The 19,509-nt window shown below is 40.8% G+C and overlaps 2 protein-coding genes across 4 annotated transcripts in view; one reads left to right on the top strand and one right to left on the bottom strand.

Moving 5' to 3' along the window:
• LOC105386990 (ATP-binding cassette sub-family C member 4) overlaps positions 1-14,936 on the top strand; it is a 30,789-nt gene extending 15,853 nt beyond the window's left edge. Inside the window, exons 2-25 of one of the 2 annotated variants that reach the window (XM_038108183.2) lie at positions 1,081-1,215; positions 2,044-2,248; positions 2,541-2,766; positions 2,980-3,077; positions 3,412-3,609; positions 4,556-4,682; positions 5,105-5,251; positions 5,451-5,644; positions 5,727-5,891; positions 5,974-6,111; positions 6,552-6,719; positions 7,131-7,271; positions 7,545-7,762; positions 8,005-8,135; positions 8,827-9,036; positions 9,328-9,558; positions 9,827-9,933; positions 10,297-10,420; positions 11,619-11,789; positions 12,153-12,280; positions 12,656-12,778; positions 13,026-13,148; positions 13,398-13,558; positions 13,862-14,936. In XM_038108183.2, coding sequence (XP_037964111.2) covers positions 1,081-1,215; positions 2,044-2,248; positions 2,541-2,766; positions 2,980-3,077; positions 3,412-3,609; positions 4,556-4,682; positions 5,105-5,251; positions 5,451-5,644; positions 5,727-5,891; positions 5,974-6,111; positions 6,552-6,719; positions 7,131-7,271; positions 7,545-7,762; positions 8,005-8,135; positions 8,827-9,036; positions 9,328-9,558; positions 9,827-9,933; positions 10,297-10,420; positions 11,619-11,789; positions 12,153-12,280; positions 12,656-12,778; positions 13,026-13,148; positions 13,398-13,558; positions 13,862-14,135 — 3,943 coding nt within the window. In that variant the 3' untranslated portion in view covers positions 14,136-14,936. Of the gene's footprint in view, positions 1-1,080; positions 1,216-2,043; positions 2,249-2,540; positions 2,767-2,979; positions 3,078-3,411; positions 3,610-3,793; positions 3,921-4,555; positions 4,683-5,104; positions 5,252-5,450; positions 5,645-5,726; positions 5,892-5,973; positions 6,112-6,551; positions 6,720-7,130; positions 7,272-7,544; positions 7,763-8,004; positions 8,136-8,826; positions 9,037-9,327; positions 9,559-9,826; positions 9,934-10,296; positions 10,421-11,618; positions 11,790-12,152; positions 12,281-12,655; positions 12,779-13,025; positions 13,149-13,397; positions 13,559-13,861 lie in introns of both variants that reach the window. The other variant, XM_038108182.2, reaches the window with a different exon arrangement.
• Positions 14,937-15,965: 1,029 nt separating this feature from the next.
• On the bottom strand, positions 15,966-17,495 carry LOC105386994 (uncharacterized protein CG16817). Of its 2 annotated transcripts, none has more exons than XM_011557654.3 (2): positions 17,317-17,495; positions 15,966-17,234 (listed from the first exon to the last, which is right to left on the bottom strand). In XM_011557654.3, exon 2 carries the CDS (start codon positions 17,226-17,228, stop codon positions 16,761-16,763), a length of 468 nt encoding a protein of 155 aa, XP_011555956.3. In that variant the 5' UTR covers positions 17,229-17,234; positions 17,317-17,495; the 3' UTR covers positions 15,966-16,760. The 2 variants fall into 2 exon arrangements, with proteins under 2 accessions (XP_011555956.3, XP_011555957.3); XM_011557655.3 differs by having other exon boundaries at positions 17,448-17,466.
• Between the last annotated feature and the right edge of the window lie 2,014 nt (positions 17,496-19,509).

Below are 19,509 nucleotides of genomic sequence, written 5' to 3'. Positions count from 1 at the left end.
AATGTGTACAAATATTTTGTACATAAAAGAAATAGGTGCAGGCACGTAAGATCAAATCTCGTACTACAAAATTAAATCACAGTAATAAAATTAAAAACTTTTATTAAAACCGCAGGTCATTAGTTTTATTATAGGAATTAAAATTTCTAATATGATTTACATCTAAAGCCTGTCACTTCTTCCTCAAACACCATATAGGATAAATAAATATGTATTTTCAAGTAAAACTCTTCGTCACTCCACAGACATTGACTTCATCAATGAACGCAGCATCCATTAGCATTTTAATATGTTTATAACTTAACTCGACAAAAAAAAAACAAATGACGGTTATGAATTAACTATTCATAGTATTCATTAAAGTTTGTATTTCACACATATTGAGCTGCCAGTGCTACCGACACATCGAAAATGACAAAAACTGGCGAGGACGCCATGTCGTGACTGCTCGTGACATCAATACCTGATGAACTTCACCGTACCTTATTTACGAGCTTAAATGACTAATTATAGTATTAATCTTGACTTGTAACTATGCTTTGCGGTACTACATTTCCGCTTTCAACCTGCTAATTATCGTACTTGAAAAAAATCTGAAGAAGTAAAATATAAGTTCTTCTTACTAACTTACTATTTGTCCTTATCCTACAGAAACTATGCTAGCATAGTGAATGAGGTTAATACTCAAATATGTAGGAACAGCAGCTATACCTAATATTACTGTATCGGTGTTGCTGGTCCTACAGAATTGAATATCAACCTCACATGTAAACGGATTTCTCTGAGTTAAGTCGAATCAGTTTATAAGTTGAATGAACATGATAGTTAACTGTGTGTTGTTTGGTGTCCTATCGACCGTGTCTGGTCCCTGCACCGGAATGAGTTCGCACATCCGTGCGAATCGACATATTTTCCAAACACTGCCGTTGCGTCGAAGCAATCCAATCCCCATATAGATTCAACACATTAGCAGATAAAACGATCACATACTCTTGTTAAAAGCTAGTACCTTTTAAACTGTTTATTTATAACTTTGATTTATTTATTTGTTCCAACTAATTTGTTTACGTTTTGTTACAGAAAATGGTTGGAAGAAATAGCTTTAGCGAGTCGGCAGGGCAGGAAGCCGTCCCTGCTGCGGGCCATGACCAAGGCCTTCTGGATGAGCTACGCGCCTTCCGGGTTCATGTTCCTCATACAGGCGCTCCTCCTCAAGTGAGCACTTTATTTGTCAATCCGCTAGATTCGCTAACTCTGCACGGTCACGCAATCGCCATATTTAGCCGTTTAAAGATGGTCAATTGGTCAGGTAGATGATATTTGGAGTTGTCCGTAAATTGTGTTATTGTTGTTTTTCGCGAAAAACTACGTAGAAAAATATTGTAATGGAATTTTCCCACAATATTATGTAAACTGTGAGTTATAGGTGAGATGACCGAATAATGGTTAGTGTCACTGACTGTTATGCCGAAGGTCCCGCCGGGTTCGATCCCCGACCGGAGTAGAAATTTAGACAGATATTTGTATCTGTGTAGATATATCAGCTTACCGATACCCATATTACAGGTTCTGCCTACAAATTCAAATTCAAATTCAAATGGTTTAATCGACGTAAAATTTTACAATTATTTGTCGATAGTCATCTACCACCATTTCACAAAGGCCCCGTCATTGAGAAGGAAAGAAATGGCGAAAGAAACTCCTCGAGCATCTTTTCAACTTTTTCCTTATAATCTATTACAATTTTTACTTATATCTAGTACCTACAATTTTACTTAAGTACCTATATCCATTTCATTTTTTCAATAGCCTTAGCTGAGGTGAACAAGACCACGCGTTTTTGTCGTATAATCATTTATACTATAGTAAGCTTTACTACATAATGTAGCTTTAACATACTATACCTTGGTTCGGATGGCCATGTGTGAGCTGTCCCCACATATTATTATTATGAAATTTGTCTGTGTCTAGCAGTGACGTTAATGCATTCGAATTGATCTACCTGTACCTAGCAGTAATTTGAACGCATTCGAATGTTTGCAGGCCCTTCCAGCCGGTGGCGCTGAGCATGCTGCTGAGCTACTGGGAGCCGGGCTCCGACATGACGTACGAGCAGGCCGTGTACTGCGCCAGCGCCGTCATCTTCATGTCACTGTTCATCGCCTTCCTCAACCACCACGGCACCTACTCAACGCAGAAGTTCGGCATGAAAGTGCGCATCGCTGCGTGCTCGCTCATCTACAGAAAGGTTAATATTATTATAAACTTCATCACAATCATAAACTGCATCAAAATCGTAGTAATTTATTACTACGTATAACAAAGACGTAAAAAAACTGGTCGCATAAAAATTTATTGCACCGACCGCTGATCGACCGCCTTAGCATAGATTAGCCTCATCGTGCTGATTTAAGGCGCTAAGAATTAATAACCCATGACGGCTAATTATCACGATCTCTGTCATTAAGTATCTGATTGTCTCACGATCCGTCTTGTCTGTTGTTTGTAAACATGTGATATCGTTTGTTGTGTCTCTACAGGTGATGCGCATGAGTTCAGGCGCGCTGGCGCAGACCACGGCGGGGCAGGTGGTGAACCTGCTGTCTAACGACGTGAACCGGTTCGACTACGCCTTCATCTACACGCACTTCATCTGGCTGCTGCCGCTGCAGGTGGTGCTCATCTGCTACCTCATCTACATCCGCATCGGCTACGCGGCCATCGTCGGCGTCATCGGCATCGTGCTGCAGACCATCCCAGTCCAGTGTATGTTCAACTCCGGCTATACCAACTATTAAACAGACCAATACAGTTGGACGAGTTACAGCAACTATTGACGAATACAGTTTGAATTTCATAATCGCGGTTTTCCGAACAATGCATGCCATTGAATTGTATCAAAACTTTAACATTACACATTACGTAGGTACATTCAGTTTTCAAGGCACGTAATGCATTACGTTTTTATAATATTTACAGCATACATGAGCAAACTCGCCGCCATACTCCGAATGAAGACTGCATACAAAACCGATGAGCGTGTCAGGATCATGGACGAAATCATTTGCGGCATGCAGGTAATGTAAAAAAAACTTCGCATAGCAAATATGCAAAGTCTATTTGCCTTTGTTCTTCTTTATACAGTCAACAAAGGTCTTAAATTAGTCGGCAAAAAGTGGATGTTTACAAAAACCAGAAAACATTTTACTTCGCTGCTTTTAAGAATGTTCTGAATAGTTAGAAACTCTTCCTTGTCCTACTAATATTACAAACATGAAAGTTTGTAAGTATCGATGAATGAATGTTTGTTCCTCTTTCACGGGACAACGACTGGACGATTTTCTCATGAAATGCGGGGTACATCCATTATGCCTATACCATAGTCCTATTCCTTTGTTTCTCTGCTTACAGGTGATAAAAATGTACGCCTGGGAGAAGCCCTTCGAGCAGGTGGTGGCGCTGGCCCGTCGCAACGAGATCAAGTGCATCACGTCGGCTTCCTACCTGCGAGGAGTCTACCTCAGCTTCATGGTGTTCACGGAGCGCCTCACGCTCTACATCACGCTGCTCTCCTACTCGCTGCTCGGCTTCCAGGTCACCGCTGACATCGTAAGTGGAGACTTTGAGATTTGTCACTAATGAGTTGAGCATTGAAATCTGATCTGAAATGGGATTTACTTCCTCTTCTAGAAATTAATTTCGTACGTCTCTTTCAATGCTCCATTACATTCTATGTTTGTTTTCCCGTTCTATGTGTGATGTGCGTGTGAAACTGAGCTAATATCGTTTACAGGTTTTCCCATTGGCACAATTCTACAACACGCTACAGGGCACCCTTTCGATTATTATGTCGAATGCGGTGTCGTTCTTAGCCGAGGCTCTGATCTCGGTGCAGAGGCTGGAGGAGTTCATGCTACTGGGTACGTGGCCGGTGCAGGCCGCATGTGCACGGGAAACTTACACTTTTACTCTCGACGAGCCCAACTGACACTCGGCTCGGTGTGCCTAACTCTGCATGATTTTCTTACAGCATGATCTTTAGATGTATGAAGCTTCTAGTTAATATTTTTGTGCATGAATAGTAATGGTTATATATCTGCAATTGATAACGTTTCCCTTCTGTTAGTAGTTCATAAACCTTTAGCACATTTGCCTTCAATATTTACCTTTTACGATTTCTTAGACAAATAACTATGTCGTAGATAGTAAGTACTTATGTCTCGATCCCAACCTTTGATGGTACAGCAAACAAAGTCTACTCAATTGCCAAGATATGCGTGCTGGTGACATAAGCATACAAACATTGAATATTAATGTCATGTGCTGCTTTTTGTCAATACGTGTTACGCAGTTATACAATCATTTTACAAATGATTACAATTTGTAACTGGAACGGTCGTCAGCACCGGGCAGTTAGCGTATAATCAGTAGGTAATCGCAGAGGTGATATACCTCTGCATGTATATGAGTATAGTGCATAATGCGCCGATATTGTACAATGCAGGTGCACTAACATGCTTTGGAAGATACTTATAAGAGGTTGTCTCACCTACAGGCGTTCCCGCTGGCATCCATGTTCAACACCCTTCAGGCGACGTGCGCTATCCTAATACCTCAAAGTCTCAATAATTGTTCTGAAGCGTATATTTCAGTAAAGAGAATTGAATCTCTTCTACTTCTTGGTACGAATGTTTTCTTTAGATGTGCTGTCCAGTCTAGTCCTTGTGCAGTCTTGTGGTCCTTTATTTTGTTTGTAAAAAGGTATTCACCTTTCTTCGCGATCGTTAATATACTTAATTTCGATAAGTACTTAATTAGTTCTAATGATTGGTTTAAAGACGGTAACATTATGTAATTGGTTGTACAAATTGACTAACCTATCCTAAATTATAATGGCTTCGGATATTTCTAATAAATAACACTAAGCACTAACACCACGTCTGTGTGTATATGTCTGTGGTAATTTACGTTATCTTCGGTGAAATGAAATTTTAATCGACTTGATTATTAATTTGTAGTTTCCTGTTCTTCTAGATTTTATGTGTTTATAATGAGGGTAGCATAGCTTAAGTGTGAGTGTCTAAAAATAGTTTTTTTTTTGTAGATGAGAGGGAGGACCTGCGCAGCGTGGCTGGAGTGGATATTGCCAAGCTGGTGCTGAGCGTGGAGCGCGCGCGGACCAAGACCCTGGACCTGGACCTGCGCCCCAACACCTTCAAGACCATCGACGCTGAGGGCATCTTCAACCCTGGTTTGTAATTTTAAGATATGGGAGTCATGGTCAACCGGCTATCTAATGCTGGAAATAGATTTCTTCTAACTCATAATGATGCGCCACAAGACTCTGTCGTCACCTTCTACATCCAGCTACAACCGGCTAAATAATGACTTAAGTCTTTACTGGTCAATGATTACGTCATAAATATAATTAATTGACCCTCGGTTTACAGGTTTCGATAGCCACGAGAAGACTCTGATGAGCCAGGCGCCCAACCTGCCCCCGATGAGCCCTGACGTGGGCGTGCTCATCCAGAACATCTCCGCCAAGTGGACCGACGACGGGCCCATCACCCTCAACAACATCAACATCGCCGTGCCCAAGGGCAAGCTCTGCGCCATCATCGGCTCAGTCGGCTCCGGCAAGGTAACCCGACGACCTTTAACACAAACATTTCGTGTCCATAATCATTTTAAACTCGTCGGTAAAAACTTTCGTCTTTTTTTAGAGCTCCGTGCTGCAATTGTTGTTAAACGAGTTACGAGCAACGAGCGGACGCATCAACTTGTGCGGGCCGCTGTCCTACGCCAGCCAGGAACCGTGGCTGTTCGTCGCCACTGTACGACAAAACATACTGTTTGGACTACCGTACAATTCTAAGAAGTACAAGGAGGTAATATTTTAATTTAAATAACCTTAATGAAGCTTTAAGGAATCTGAAAAATATATTGCTGACATTGTAATTATTAATTTAGGTGGTCCGAGTGTGCGCACTGCAGAAGGACTTCCAGCAGTTCCCCCACGGAGACCAGACGCTGGTGGGCGAGCGCGGCGCCTCCCTCTCGGGGGGGCAGCGCGCGCGCATCAACCTCGCCCGCGCCGTCTACAGACAGGTATGTGCTGCCCAATCAATCTCAAAAAATCTACTGTGTTAGGTCAAACTAAGATGTACATATAGTTACATAATAATATATGTAATAATAATATACTGTAATCCCCTAAGGGGTAGTCAGAGGTGACTCTCAAGCGTCACCCGCTTTTCGCTGTACATTTGTACTCACGTGATATGAATGAGTACCTATAATGCACTTTTTTAGGGGAAGTAGGTACACATCTACATATGTGTAGGTTTCCTCACGATGTTTTCTTTCAACATAAGAGCGATGGTAAAATGAAAACGTCGTTAAACGATGGTTAAATTCTAAAGAACTTATTAGTACACGTCAGCGCCGGGATTCGGACCCGCATCTCTGACGTGAGAAGCGGACGCTTCCCACTGAGCAGCCACAGCTCTTTACAAGTTTTAATTAGGTAAATGTGTGGTCATTTCCAGGCGGACATCTACCTTCTGGACGACCCGCTGTCGGCGGTGGACGCGCACGTGGGCCGGCAGCTGTTCGACGAGTGCCTCAGCGGCTACCTGCGCCACACCACGCGCATCCTCGTCACGCACCAGCTGCACTACCTCAAGGCCGCCGACTTCATCGTCGTCATGAACAATGTGAGTGTGAGCCCGCCGACCGGGAAATGACAAAAACTTACGGCGACATGCACCAACGTTTTAAATCTAGATTTACTCTCAAATTCATGGAAGGTATTTTAAATTTACAACAAGATTTAAATTTTCATTGAAACACACGAGATTCGACTCTTTACGTTAGGCCAAAAGATTAAATTCGTATATCACAACGTTAATTTTAAACCTATTGTAAAGTGTCAAAAAGCTCTATGATTTTTGGGGTTAGTGTCAAATCTCGAGTTAAGAAACTTGAGTCGATATAAATTTATGGCTTAAATCAATTTAACACTAAATCTAGATTTAAAATGATGGTGCAAGTGGACCTTAATCCACAAAGTGCTTGCTACATTCTTGCAATTAGTTGCATTACTAACCTTCACATACATTTTCTAGGGCGCCGTTGACGTCAAAGGGACGTACGACGAACTTTTATTATCAGGAAAAGATTTCGCAAAGCTGCTGACCTCGTCGCAGGATGATAAAGATGTCGTCGACGAGAAACCGCTTCCGATGTCCCGAAGAACTTCTGCTAGGGTGAGTTTACATTGTTGATTCAGTAAAGTACTTAAATATATTATATAAAATATTACTTATCTGAAAATTTTCATTTAGCTAAACACACCTCTATCACATAATAAGCGATGGGGCAACTAATTAAGCCACGTTGAAACAAACACTGACTCTGCATTGGAGGCCTAAAACCACTATGCAGTCCTCAAAATACAAGCACATAATTTATGGTCATCCTAATCTACAGGACCGCACGCGGCTATACCGCGAAATCATTCTAAACATTTCCCTCACCAGCTATCGACAACCCGTCGTCCTTCGCTCACGGAGTCAGCGGGCGGCGAGGTGGCCCAGGAGATGGAGGAAGAGGAGCGGGAGTCGGGGTCCATGGGCTGGCGGGTCTACGGCGCCTACCTCCGCGCCGGCGGCCGCACGCTCAGCCTCACCTTCATGGTGGTCTTGCTCGTGATTGGTCAGCTGTCGGCCACGCTGTGCGACTATTGGGTCACGTTCTGGTTAGTGGCAAGATTAAGATTATTGGGTAAACTTAAATGTATTTATACGATCTTAAACTTCAATAGATGCATTGCATTGATAACGATGATATGCTTAAATTAGTTTTTCTCCATCAGTCATTCAACATCAAATTTAATCGATATTTGCATCCCTCGTCCTGAAATGTAAATTATTACCCTGACGCGACGTATGTAGTTAAACCTAGTAAATAATGCATTCTAAGTATATTTAAACTTGGCAGGACAAACGAAGTGACTCGCCTGAAGGAGGCGTCCGGGAACGGCACCACCAAGGAGCTGGACCGGCTGCTCACCCCGAGCAACTCCACCTTCTCGCTCACCAGCTACTTCTCCGGCATCGAGATAGAAGCCGGTATGACACCACTTTACCACACTTTATTTCGCCATAAACGGTGCTGTGATTGGTGGAAAACGCATAAAACGTTTATTTGGACGTCCGGATTCCCTCGATACTTTGTTGAATGTATAGATCACCCCCAAGTAGGGTATACTTACTTAATAATTTCCCTTTTATATCGAGAATAATATCCGTCTTGGTTGTACCTAAGTAGGTACCGCTTATGCTTAGTATAGGTACTGTATAATAGTATAATTTACATAAAACTATAACTTTGCCTCATGTAACTTATGCAGTGCAACATAGACATACATAATTAATAACATTTGAGATTCAATTACTAACGAAGTACCTACCTAACAATCCCAACTTCCTTCCATCTTCCTGCATCATAAATTATTTAGAATTATTGATAAAACTAGTCCAGTAGATCGTTAGATATATGATAGCTATATCTATTACTTGATTAATGATGGAGTTTAGGTGTAGTTTTCCTGATATAAATATGATGAGATATGTAATATAGCACCTACCTTTTGTTACGGTTCATTCACGCAGCATCTGATTTTATTTTTATCTATTAATCTATTTCAATAGCCTCTTACGTGCCTCGCTGCTGTGGAAATATCTCACCATGTTTACTCCACACTACTCTTACGTTGACCAACCCAAGTTTCCTAAATAAAACCCAAACTTCCACTTACAGACCTGAACATCCACGCGTACATCGGTCCGCTGGACACGGCGCAGTACCTCTACGTGTATTCAGCCCTCATCGTGTGCTGCATCTTCTTCATCACGGCTCGAGCCTTCATGTTCTTCAAGGTGTGCATGAAGGCGTCCAGGAACCTGCACAACGACATGTTCGCGTCCATGCTGCGCGGCGTCATGAGGTTCTTTGACACCAACTCTTCGGGTGAGATCTGAATTCTTATTCATAGCTGTAAGTTCTTTGTAGCCTCCCCGTGTGACGTATATACTGTACCTTGTTGACTATAGGTCCAGCGCATCTTGGGTATCTATCAGTTATCGACTCACGAACTAATGACTGGCTAATCCTTTCAGCACGATGATGACAGTACAATCAAATAGTAAATATGTACATAATATACATCAGGCTCAAAATTCGTTTACAGAACAAAAATAGAATATGTCCACAAAACAATTTAGAAAGTGTGCCAGAATCTAACCTGTCCACATGTTCCAGGTCGTATCCTGAACCGCTTTTCCAAGGACATGGGTGCTCTGGATGAGCTGCTGCCTCGCTTCCTGCTGGAGTGCATCCAGATCTACCTGGTGATGTTCAGCATCCTGGCGCTGAACGCCGCCGCGCTCGTGTGGACTCTGCTGCCCACTACTATCATCTTGCTGCTCTTCTACACCATCCTGCAAATCTACCTCAAGTCTGCGCAGTCGATCAAGCGGCTAGAGGGGACCAGTGAGTGTCTATTAGTTACCTTATTAGTTATATTTTAAGTGCGGCATATTATAGGGTATAGGCTGTTTTTTGATGATACTTTCTGACATAATTTTATCACTTAGTAACATGAAGGAATATTGGATGGCTGACTCTTAGAGCCTAAAGAAGCCCAATTGTTAGGTATCGCGCCAGACAGCTTAGTTTGCCATGTGTCTATAAGGCCTAGGGCTACGTTTAATTTGAAGTTATGTTTAATGTACTTAAATAACCATGTTTCTTTCCCCAGCTCGCAGTCCCGTGTTCTCCCACATGTCGGCCACGCTGAACGGCATCAGCACCATCCGCTCCGCCGGCGCCCAGCAGAGGCTCGTCAAGGAGTTCGATCGATTCCAGGTTCGCAAGCCATCTTGTTTTATTATTTACAACGAGATACAAACTTGCAACAAAAGTCAAATTTTGCAAGTTGGTTGTTGATTAAAATTAGGACCTTGCGTGCTTACCAGTGAATTTCTGTTTTTTTTTTCATGACAGTGTTTAAATCTCGCTTTGTCAGGATTCAGTTGTCTACCTCCCGGCAAGATCGTCAGGTTTATAAAAGACTGGACCTGGAGAGTGAGATTTTTTGCAATTGAAATTGCGAGCGAATGGTCACCACTGCGACCATTGTTGCCCTACCCTTTTCTATAAATACAACCCCGCTTTAAGTATATAAGTAGCTAAACAGAAGAGTATATTTTAAATGGGTGTTGTGTGCAGGACATCCACACGTCGACGTGGAGCAGCTACCTGGCGAGCGGGGTCACGCTCGGCTTCTGGCTCGACTTCATCTGCGTGCTGTACCTGGCCATCGTCATCGTAGCCTTCCTCGTCATTGACAGCAGTGAGTTCTTCGAAAATATACACACCCGGGCAATGACAAAGTTCCGCTCACAAAATGCCAACACGAAACGACCCCAATTTTTTCAAAGATTTAATTTGAAATTGGAATAAAATATTGCCGTTTTTAGTTGGTAGTATCCTGATTCCTGAAGTAAGTTGGTGCTTTTCTCAGTGGAACCTTTTCATTGCCCGTGAGTGTATTATTAGGATGTGATTTTATACCCAGAGCTTATAGCCCCCATCAGTTCTAATTAATAACTTCAGGTCAGACATTCATAAAACTGCATTTTTTATAGGGAAGGAGAATTAATCATTCTCAAACCTTGGCCAATATATTATTATTTTATCATTTAATAAATTGTCCACTTGAAGATTCAAATACAAAGTAACGCGAGCAACAATACATAAATAAATAAATAAATATAAATAAAATTTATTTTCAAATCAGTGTGTACATACAGTTTTCTAATTATGTTACTTAGTTTAGTAGCTACACGTTATTGCACACAAAACAATTATGAGACCCTACTCCCTAATAAAGGGCATAGCCCTGTAGTTTTAGGATAAGTAGTGATTGCTCAACCCTTAACTGGTGACTTAGGTAGCTAAAACAAATTACCTAGTTTAATAAGTTACTTAAATTTAAATTTAACGTAGATTTAAAAAGTAAATCATACAGAAAAAGAAAAAGAAAAACAGACTATATGAATGTGTGTGTGTGCGTGTGTGAGTGTGTGAGTGTGTGTGTGTGTATGTGTGTGTGTGGTGTGTGTGTGTGTGTGTGTGTGTGTGTGTGTGTGTGGTGTATGTGAGTGTGTGTGTGAGTGTGTGTGTGTGTGTGTGTGTGTGTGTATAATGATGCCTGCACCTGCATAGAGTATTGAAAATATACAATGAAATATTTTATATTCTTAGCACACTGGTTTTAAAGACGACTCAATGAAGTCGTAATCCTTCGTTAGTAGCCATATCTTAACCTTATGTTTGCACTCAAAATTGTTTAATTCATACATTTTGAGATGCTTGAGATAGAAACAAATTGAAAACGGCTGACTCGTGCTTTCTCACCATATTTGAGATAATACATATTATATCAACACTTCCTACACCAGCTCCTAATTCCGCCATTTTTAGACCATTTCATTATCAACACCTACTTACCCTACTTCAACTAACCCCACACCTCCTTCTCCTTACAGAGACGATATTCTCCGGCAACGTGGGGCTGGCGATCTCGCAGACGCTGATCCTGACGGGCATGCTGCAGTTCGGCGTGCGCCAGACCGCCGAGGTCATCTCACAGATGACCAGCGTGGAGCGCATCCTGCAGTACACGAATATAGAGCGGGAGCCGCAGTGGGAGAAGGGAGGTTAGTGCGGATATAATGCCAATGTCTATGTTCATTGTACCTGAAGTTACTTAGTATACTTAATTACCTACCTATGTCGGGTACAGCGACCGGCAATGAAAAACGTTAGTGGCGATAAAATTACAGCCTGTATAACCCCATTCTTAAATTAGTACCTACTCCCAAAATATTATCAGGGATTTAAATAGATTTTTTAATGCTTACTTATATATGGTATATTGGGAAAAATACTTACGAAGTTAAATTATGTTTTAAAAAAATATGTTTTAAATGATGTTAGGTACATAATGCTGATAGTTAAATCATCACACCTAGGTACCTAGTGAACTTAGATTTGTATTCAATCTGTTATAAAATTTTCAGCTCGGGAGACGCCAAAAGGATGGCCATCACGGGGCCGCATTGAGTTCCGCAACTGCTACATGAAATATACTCCAGAGGACCTTCCCGTACTCAAGAACCTCAATATCATCATTGAGAATGGTTGGAAGGTAAAGAATCTAAAACTAATAATGTAGATACAATCTTCAGTAGGAGACAAATAAAAACGTTGAAAAAAAAGACTGGTCGAATGGGTGACTATGATGATGATGACATTTTCTTCACTAAGTACCTATATACCATCAGGCAATAATTATCTACTGCCAACTGCTGAACATAGGCTTCTGCCAAGGAGCACTTTCTGATGATGATGATGATGGCCGTATCAGACGACATCGACCCTGTCTATCTTCTCGCATGTGCTATTATGTGGCTGGAGAATCCAAAACTTTCTACTTAGCGATCCAATCCCACCTTCTCTTATTAATTAAATTTAGATCTTAAAGGATTACTTATAAAGTGTGTAATAAGTATCTGTCCGCCAGGTGGGCATCGTGGGCCGCACGGGCGCCGGCAAGTCGTCGCTGATCTCCTCGCTGTTCCGTCTCTCCATCGTGGAGGGAGAAATACTCATTGACGACGTCGACACCGGCTATCTCTCGCTTCAAGTAAGTTTTCATTTATTACACAATCTCTTAATAAGTAGGAAGAAGTTTCCTTAATATCTATCGATAAAAAACCCCGATTCCTAAATATAATTCTGTGGGTAAAACAATATGAAAACTTAAGGAGTTAAGACCAGGCCAAGGCTCTGCTCAAGTCAAGAGCTTACGCAATCTTGAAAAGCTTAGGAGTATTACATGTGAATCTTGTAGGCATTAGGCATGATTTACATACCCTACATTATTTTCACAGGAGCTACGATCAAAAGTATCCATTATCCCGCAAGAGCCGGTTCTTTTCTCGGCGACGGTCCGGTACAACCTGGACCCCTTCAACGACTACGAAGACGAGCAGCTCTGGCAAGCTCTCGAGGCTGTAAGTACCTAAAACTACTTTCATATTAGACACTTTTAAATATCGCCCAAAGGAATGAAGCTGACGGTTATGCTAAGACACTTTCTTCAGGAAAAGCCAGAAGGTCTGTGACCCCACTTACCCATCGGAAAGATACATAAACCATCTCATCTAACCCGGAATTTATCCTGGTGGGCAAAGGAACTAAGAATAGATCTTAGAAGCTCTGAACCTGATGCCATAATTTGCTAACCAACTCCCCAATTCCAGGTGGACCTGAAAGCCGCGATCCCGGCGCTAGACTTCAAGGTTTCGGAGGGCGGCTCCAACTTCTCCCTCGGGCAGCGGCAGCTCGTGTGCCTGGCGCGCGCCATCCTGCGCGGCAACCGCATCCTCGTGCTGGACGAGGCCACCGCCAACGTCGACCCTAAGTAAGATTTACCTACTCATGTTCTATCACTTACATAGTTATTAGGATTGTGTAGGCAGGTAAATTGTACGGTCTGCAACTGCTGAACTATGAAAAATTCCCCGTAGGTGTACCTATGTAGGTAGGTCTTGAAAAAGTCCCTACAATAATAAAACCAAGACGCTGTAGTGAGTCGTCGTATTTGTTACCGCGACTCTAAGAAGAATAAAAAAGCCCCTTAAAAATTCTAAACCTGTATTATCTGCTGTAACTAGTTATATGTAGCCTTAGTACCTATGTTCTAATCAACTGGGTGGCATTTCAGAACGGATGAATTTATCCAAAGAACCATAAGGAGAAAGTTTGCTGACTGCACAGTGCTCACCGTGGCGCATCGACTGAACACCATCATGGACTCGGACCGCGTCATGGTGATGGACACGGGCCGGCTCGTCGAGTTCGACCACCCCTACAAACTGCTCACCAACCCTGAAGGACACTTCACCAAAATGGTCAAAGAAACTGGGGAGAAGATGTCCTCACAACTGTTTGAAGTGGCTAAGAACACGTTCCTTAATAATGGCGGAGTGATAGAATAAACCTTGTTAGATATCCATTGAAATGAAATATGTATATTAGACTCAATGACTAAACGAAACGTTGCGGCTAATTTAACGATATCTACCTAGTTGGGTAACTACGGTAGTACCTACTATCGTATAGATTATTATTATGATTATTGTATATCTTATAGATTTCTGACAATATTTTGGGTGACTTTCTGTTACGGACTTTCTTGGATAATAAATCAAAAACCGCAACGCTGCGCGCGTTGTTGTAGAAAGGTTTTCGATTGATGGATTTGAAATTTTCATAGTAACTAGGTATTAAGTAGGTATGTCCGTAGGTAAGTAACCTAAATATGGTTAAAGGCCGCACGGTTCGCTTTTTAATTGTTTGTTTACACTCCCGACTCTCGAGGCATGCCCCACAACACTCATCATATTACTCGTTTGCAATCTGAATCCGCCAGTGGGGCTTTTCTCGCAACTCTTGTTCTTAGTTTAATATCCACATTCGATGTTAATATCATTTAAATGTAAGTTAGGTTTATACGATGACATGTGAGGTCGTAACCTTGTCGTAACGTTAAGCTAAGTACATTTTACGTAAGGTCTTAAAAAATATTTGAAGTCATTCATAATTTGATTCACATTTTATTATTTATGTTATATTCATAGGTTGAATAAAATGTAAGAAATTAAGGATAGGGCAGAATGAAAACTGTGTTATTTATTTTATAATAAACATTGTATTATAGCTTAATATTTCATACTGAAAGAAGACCATTGTGAATGCCATAGAGGTCATCCTCAAACAATTATAAGTTAAAATTTCAATACTCTTGTTTTAATACAGATACAGCCCCTTATTTATATAACTCTAGCTAAGTAAAGTCCAAAGAGAAAAAAAACATGACGTTTTTTACGTTACCATTTACCCAAAAAAAACCTGCCTTTTCTTGTCAAATTTAAAAATTCCGTCAGTGTTTGGATAAAGGCGGTTTGTTAGTTTGACAAGGCACAAGTGTACAAATGAAACTGACTGTACTTACAAATCCGCTAGATACGAAACTGAATTAATTTCATTCACTTACCATTAGCTTGGCTAATAAGCTGCCGATCGTTGAACTTCATCCTGGCTACCAATTTACAACTTTTTTGTTTCCTGCTGAATGTGTTGTAGGCATTTTTAGGGTTCCGTAGCCAAAATAGCAAAAACGGAACCCTTATAGTTTCGTCATGTCCGTCTGTCCGTCTGTCCGTCTGTCACAGCCGATTTACTCGGAAACTATAAGTACTACAGTGATGAAATTTGATGGGAATATGTGTTGTATGAACCGCTACAAAAATATGACACTAAATAGTAAAAAAAAGAATTGGGGGTGGGGCCCCCCATACATGTAACTGAGGGATGAATTTTTTTTTTCGATGTACATACCCGTGTGGGGTATCAATGGAAAGGTCTTTTAAAATGATATAAAGTTTTCTAAAAAACATTTTTCTTAAAGTGAACGGTTTTTGAGATATCAGCTCTCAAAGTCGTAAAAAGTATGTCCCCCCCCCTCTATTTTTATAACTACGGGGTATAAAATTCTAAAAAAAATAGAGGTGATGCATGCTAATTAACTCTTTCAACGATTTTTGGTTTGATCAAAGTATCTCTTATAGTTTTTGAGATAGGTTGATTTAACTGTAATTTTGATTTGCTGCTACGGAGCCCGACTCGCACTTGGCCGGTTTTTATTTTATGTGACGCAGCCCAGGGTGATGCTTCCCTTGCCCCAATAGGAATACATAATTAATTATATCTGCTCTATTGGTGACAATAATAGGGATTTAAACTAAAGGTCAATCAAAATGCTAAAATACTGATTTAAATACATGAAGTTGTATTTCAGTAAATTCATTGACTATGATAAGAAACATACATGAAAGTAAAATAAATAGCTAAGTTAGACATTATAGTAGCTTAAAAAGAATCAGGCAAAACTGTGACATTACATAAATACAACTTGTATGACTAGGCCTAAATTCAAAATTGAAAGTTTTTAACGGTTTTTTAAACAAATAGCAGTTGGCAATAATACTTGTATTTTTAATACTTGTAAATGAGCTTAAAATATAAAAACAACTAACATTGAGGTTCTAGCTTATGAAGAAATCTATAATGCCATTAAAATACTCTAACAACATCATCATGAGTTCAGTTGTAAAAAATAATCATTGGAGTTTAGCTGTTACAGATGGAATCAGAGTGTAAACTCACATTATACTGTCATCATACATGCAATACAATCTAAGATATTACAACAATATTAAGGCACCGCTAACTAATTTCCAAATCCATTTGGAGAGTTCTGCCATGTGATCAGTATTTTTTTACAAATATTGTAAATTACCATAGCAATTAGTATTGAAAAGATATTTTAACTAAATAAATACTAAGACAGTCTATTAAATAAGCTAAGTCAGAATATAATTCAACTAAGTAACACAATAAGACAAATCATTGAGAACTTGGTATCCTCTACAACTTAAAATTACATAGTACCTATCATGGAACAAACTAAACATAACTAACAACACTCCACAACAATCTAGCAAAATATTACAAAAAATCACACCATGTTAAATGATATTCAGTTACATGGAATATCATTATTATTCTATGTCTAAAAGGTCATCCTCTTCAGTTGAACTAGTGTCTCCTTTCTCATCACCGAAATCACCAAGTTTACTTGAGAACATGTCATTGATGTCATCCAGCTCCTCCCCGCTGTCCTCCTCGTCCTGCCACCGGTTAAAGTCCACCTTCAACCAGTGATGTTTCTTCATGTCACTAGTCAGAGCAGGCCAGAATGCCTCTTGTACTTTTTCCTTCGCTAAAACCACCTCTATATATCTTCCTTTATTGACGAAACTGCTCTTTTCAGCGTTTATCTCGGCGTATAGCGGTATTTCCACGGCATGTAGCTTGTGATCCGGGGCGCAGTGTCCTTTGAAAGAAATGCACTTGTTCTCGATGTTAATATCTGGCTTTTCACACTCTACGTTGAAGGTGAGATAGACACGGGCGCTGCTCTGGGCCCAGGACACAGACGGAGGGATCGCAACAACATTTGCTGTCATGGTGTTCTGAAAATTAAATGAATATTATTGTTTGCCGATAGTTTTCATGGAGTAACGGAGACATTACAACATGGAAATAGGTACTTACTATTGAAGATAATGTGTTCTAATTTAATAATCTTGGGTAACCTGTCGCTAAATTATTCAGAGTAAAGGAATTGTGATTCTAAAAAAAAATTTTCACGAGTTTAATAAGATTTTCAATATAAATTTTAATACCTACAGCCTACAGCAGAATCAGAACATTGACATTGACATGACATGAGTCACACTTGACACTAGTGCTAGGTGCTAGTGTCGGTAACGGGTAACGGTACCTAAGGCCCACTTGCGTGGATCACAGGGTTAAAAATATAAACTCAGAGGTAACTAACTCAGGGTTAACTTTGTAAAATTTTAACCCGGACTTTTGATTGCGCTAATGGAAAATAACCCTGAGTTAGCTAACCTGACATTTCTTTTTGCACTCTGTGAATCTATGTCCCGTTCCAGGCTGAAAGGGACCAAGTTTCTATTGCCCTAAAAAACATTGTCTTCTATCTCACCTCACGTCTTTGGATAAAACTATCCCTCTCTATTTCCATTTTCGCAATCTGTCAGTAATTTGTATTTTGTTATACAAAGTGTCATATTTGTGATTTCCTTGTAGATATACATTACGAAAATTATAAAAAATTGAAAAGAAGCGGCGGTAGCTCAGTCGGGTAAGCGCTCGCTTCTCACACAAAAGATGCGTGTTTGGATCCTAGCGCAGACATACCAATGAGTTCTTAGGAATTTAAGTACAATGTGTGGCAACTTACTACCACACATTCTACTTACCACAAAACGTTCAAGAACCTTATCATAAGCAGCTCTCTTCAATCTAACCGTACCAGCAAGCAATACTCAACCAATAACAACAGCAAGTATTGATTTTATTGAACACATCGCGGTTGCAAGTTGTGCTTTAAATAACACCAAAGATAGCCCTGAAAAGAGCTGTTTCTGGAAACAAAGAGGGAGTTCCGAAAATAACAGTTCAGCAAGCTCAAGCAAGCAGCAGCAGCGACCACCACCGTCACCGCGGCAGCTCGGAGAGGAGAGCCTCCGACAGCGCAGAAAAGGAACGAGTCCCCGTGCATTCCCAACGCCACGAGTATTTAAGTTAGCACCGCGCGTATAAGTAGGCTTATTTTCTGTAAATTATTATTATTCTGTCCACTCTGAGTATTATTTTCTACCTACTCTACGCAATATCTCCAAAAATGTATACCATAACTCTTACGGTGAAAAAAACATCGTGATCTAGATGTGTACCCTAAAGTGCATTGTACTCTTTCAAAAACGGCGATACGGCTCGCGACCTATCACGTGAGTACAAAAATGTACAGCGAAAAGTGGGTGAGTCACCTCTGAGTAACTACATTACAGTCATAGTCGTGAGCATATATGTATGTAACCACACCATCGTGCTCTTAATTTCACAAGTGGGACCATACTTTGCTAGATAGTGGAAAAATATACCTAAGAATGATGAGTTAATCATCATAATCAAACATTTCCAACGAATACAAGAATATTGATAAAAACCTTTTCTTTTGACGTAAGCCGGGTTAGCGTCTTAACCCTCCAATATTGGGGGGTTAAATATTTAAGAGTTTATCCCAAGGTTAGCGCTCATATTTCAGCGATGCAAGACAAATTAATAATCTAACCCTCCTTATGTCAAATATCTCCGAGTTAATTCGCTAACCCAGGTCTGCGCAAGTGGACCTAAGTGATCTGTGGCTCTAATGCTAGGTTTACAAAGATTAAGGTGCCGACACACTAGCGGACGCTGCTTACGGACGCGGCTGACAGCCGCGACTGATAGTGTGCACGGTGTTTTGGGCCAGTTCGTGTCAGATTGCTCTCGGACGTCTGAAAGCTGAACGATAAAGACATCCGAGAGCGATCAGGCACGAACTGTCCCAAAAGACCGTGCACACTATCACGTTACCCGTTTTCTAAACTACAACTTATTGTACTTATTAACGACGACTTGGTCATAAACTATAGGCACTATACCTTCAGTCAGACGGCAGTCTGACATCAGGGATCCATGGAGCAGTGGATCTAGCCCTTATCTAGCCGCTGCAGCGTATAGCCACAGTACTCACAAGGAGAGTCGCCTCAGGGTGGTGAGACCCCTCCTTGATGTCCTGACAGGTGCCGGAGCTGTTGATGGCACGCTCACTTCCCGTACTCCATCCGGAGCACTCGTGTTTGGATCCACACTAGGGACAATGGAGAAGCCATT

The sequence above is a fragment of the Plutella xylostella genome, chromosome 15, assembly GCF_932276165.1.
Source record: "Plutella xylostella chromosome 15, ilPluXylo3.1, whole genome shotgun sequence".
NCBI classification, from domain to species: Eukaryota; Metazoa; Arthropoda; class Insecta; order Lepidoptera; family Plutellidae; genus Plutella; species Plutella xylostella.
This window is presented reverse-complemented; position numbering and strand designations above follow the sequence as displayed.

Bases quoted from the DNA above. Each gene is read 5' to 3' on its own strand.
- LOC105386994 (XM_011557654.3), bottom strand. From the start codon at position 17,228: ATGACAGCAAATGTTGTTGCGATCCCTCCGTCTGTGTCCTGGGCCCAG.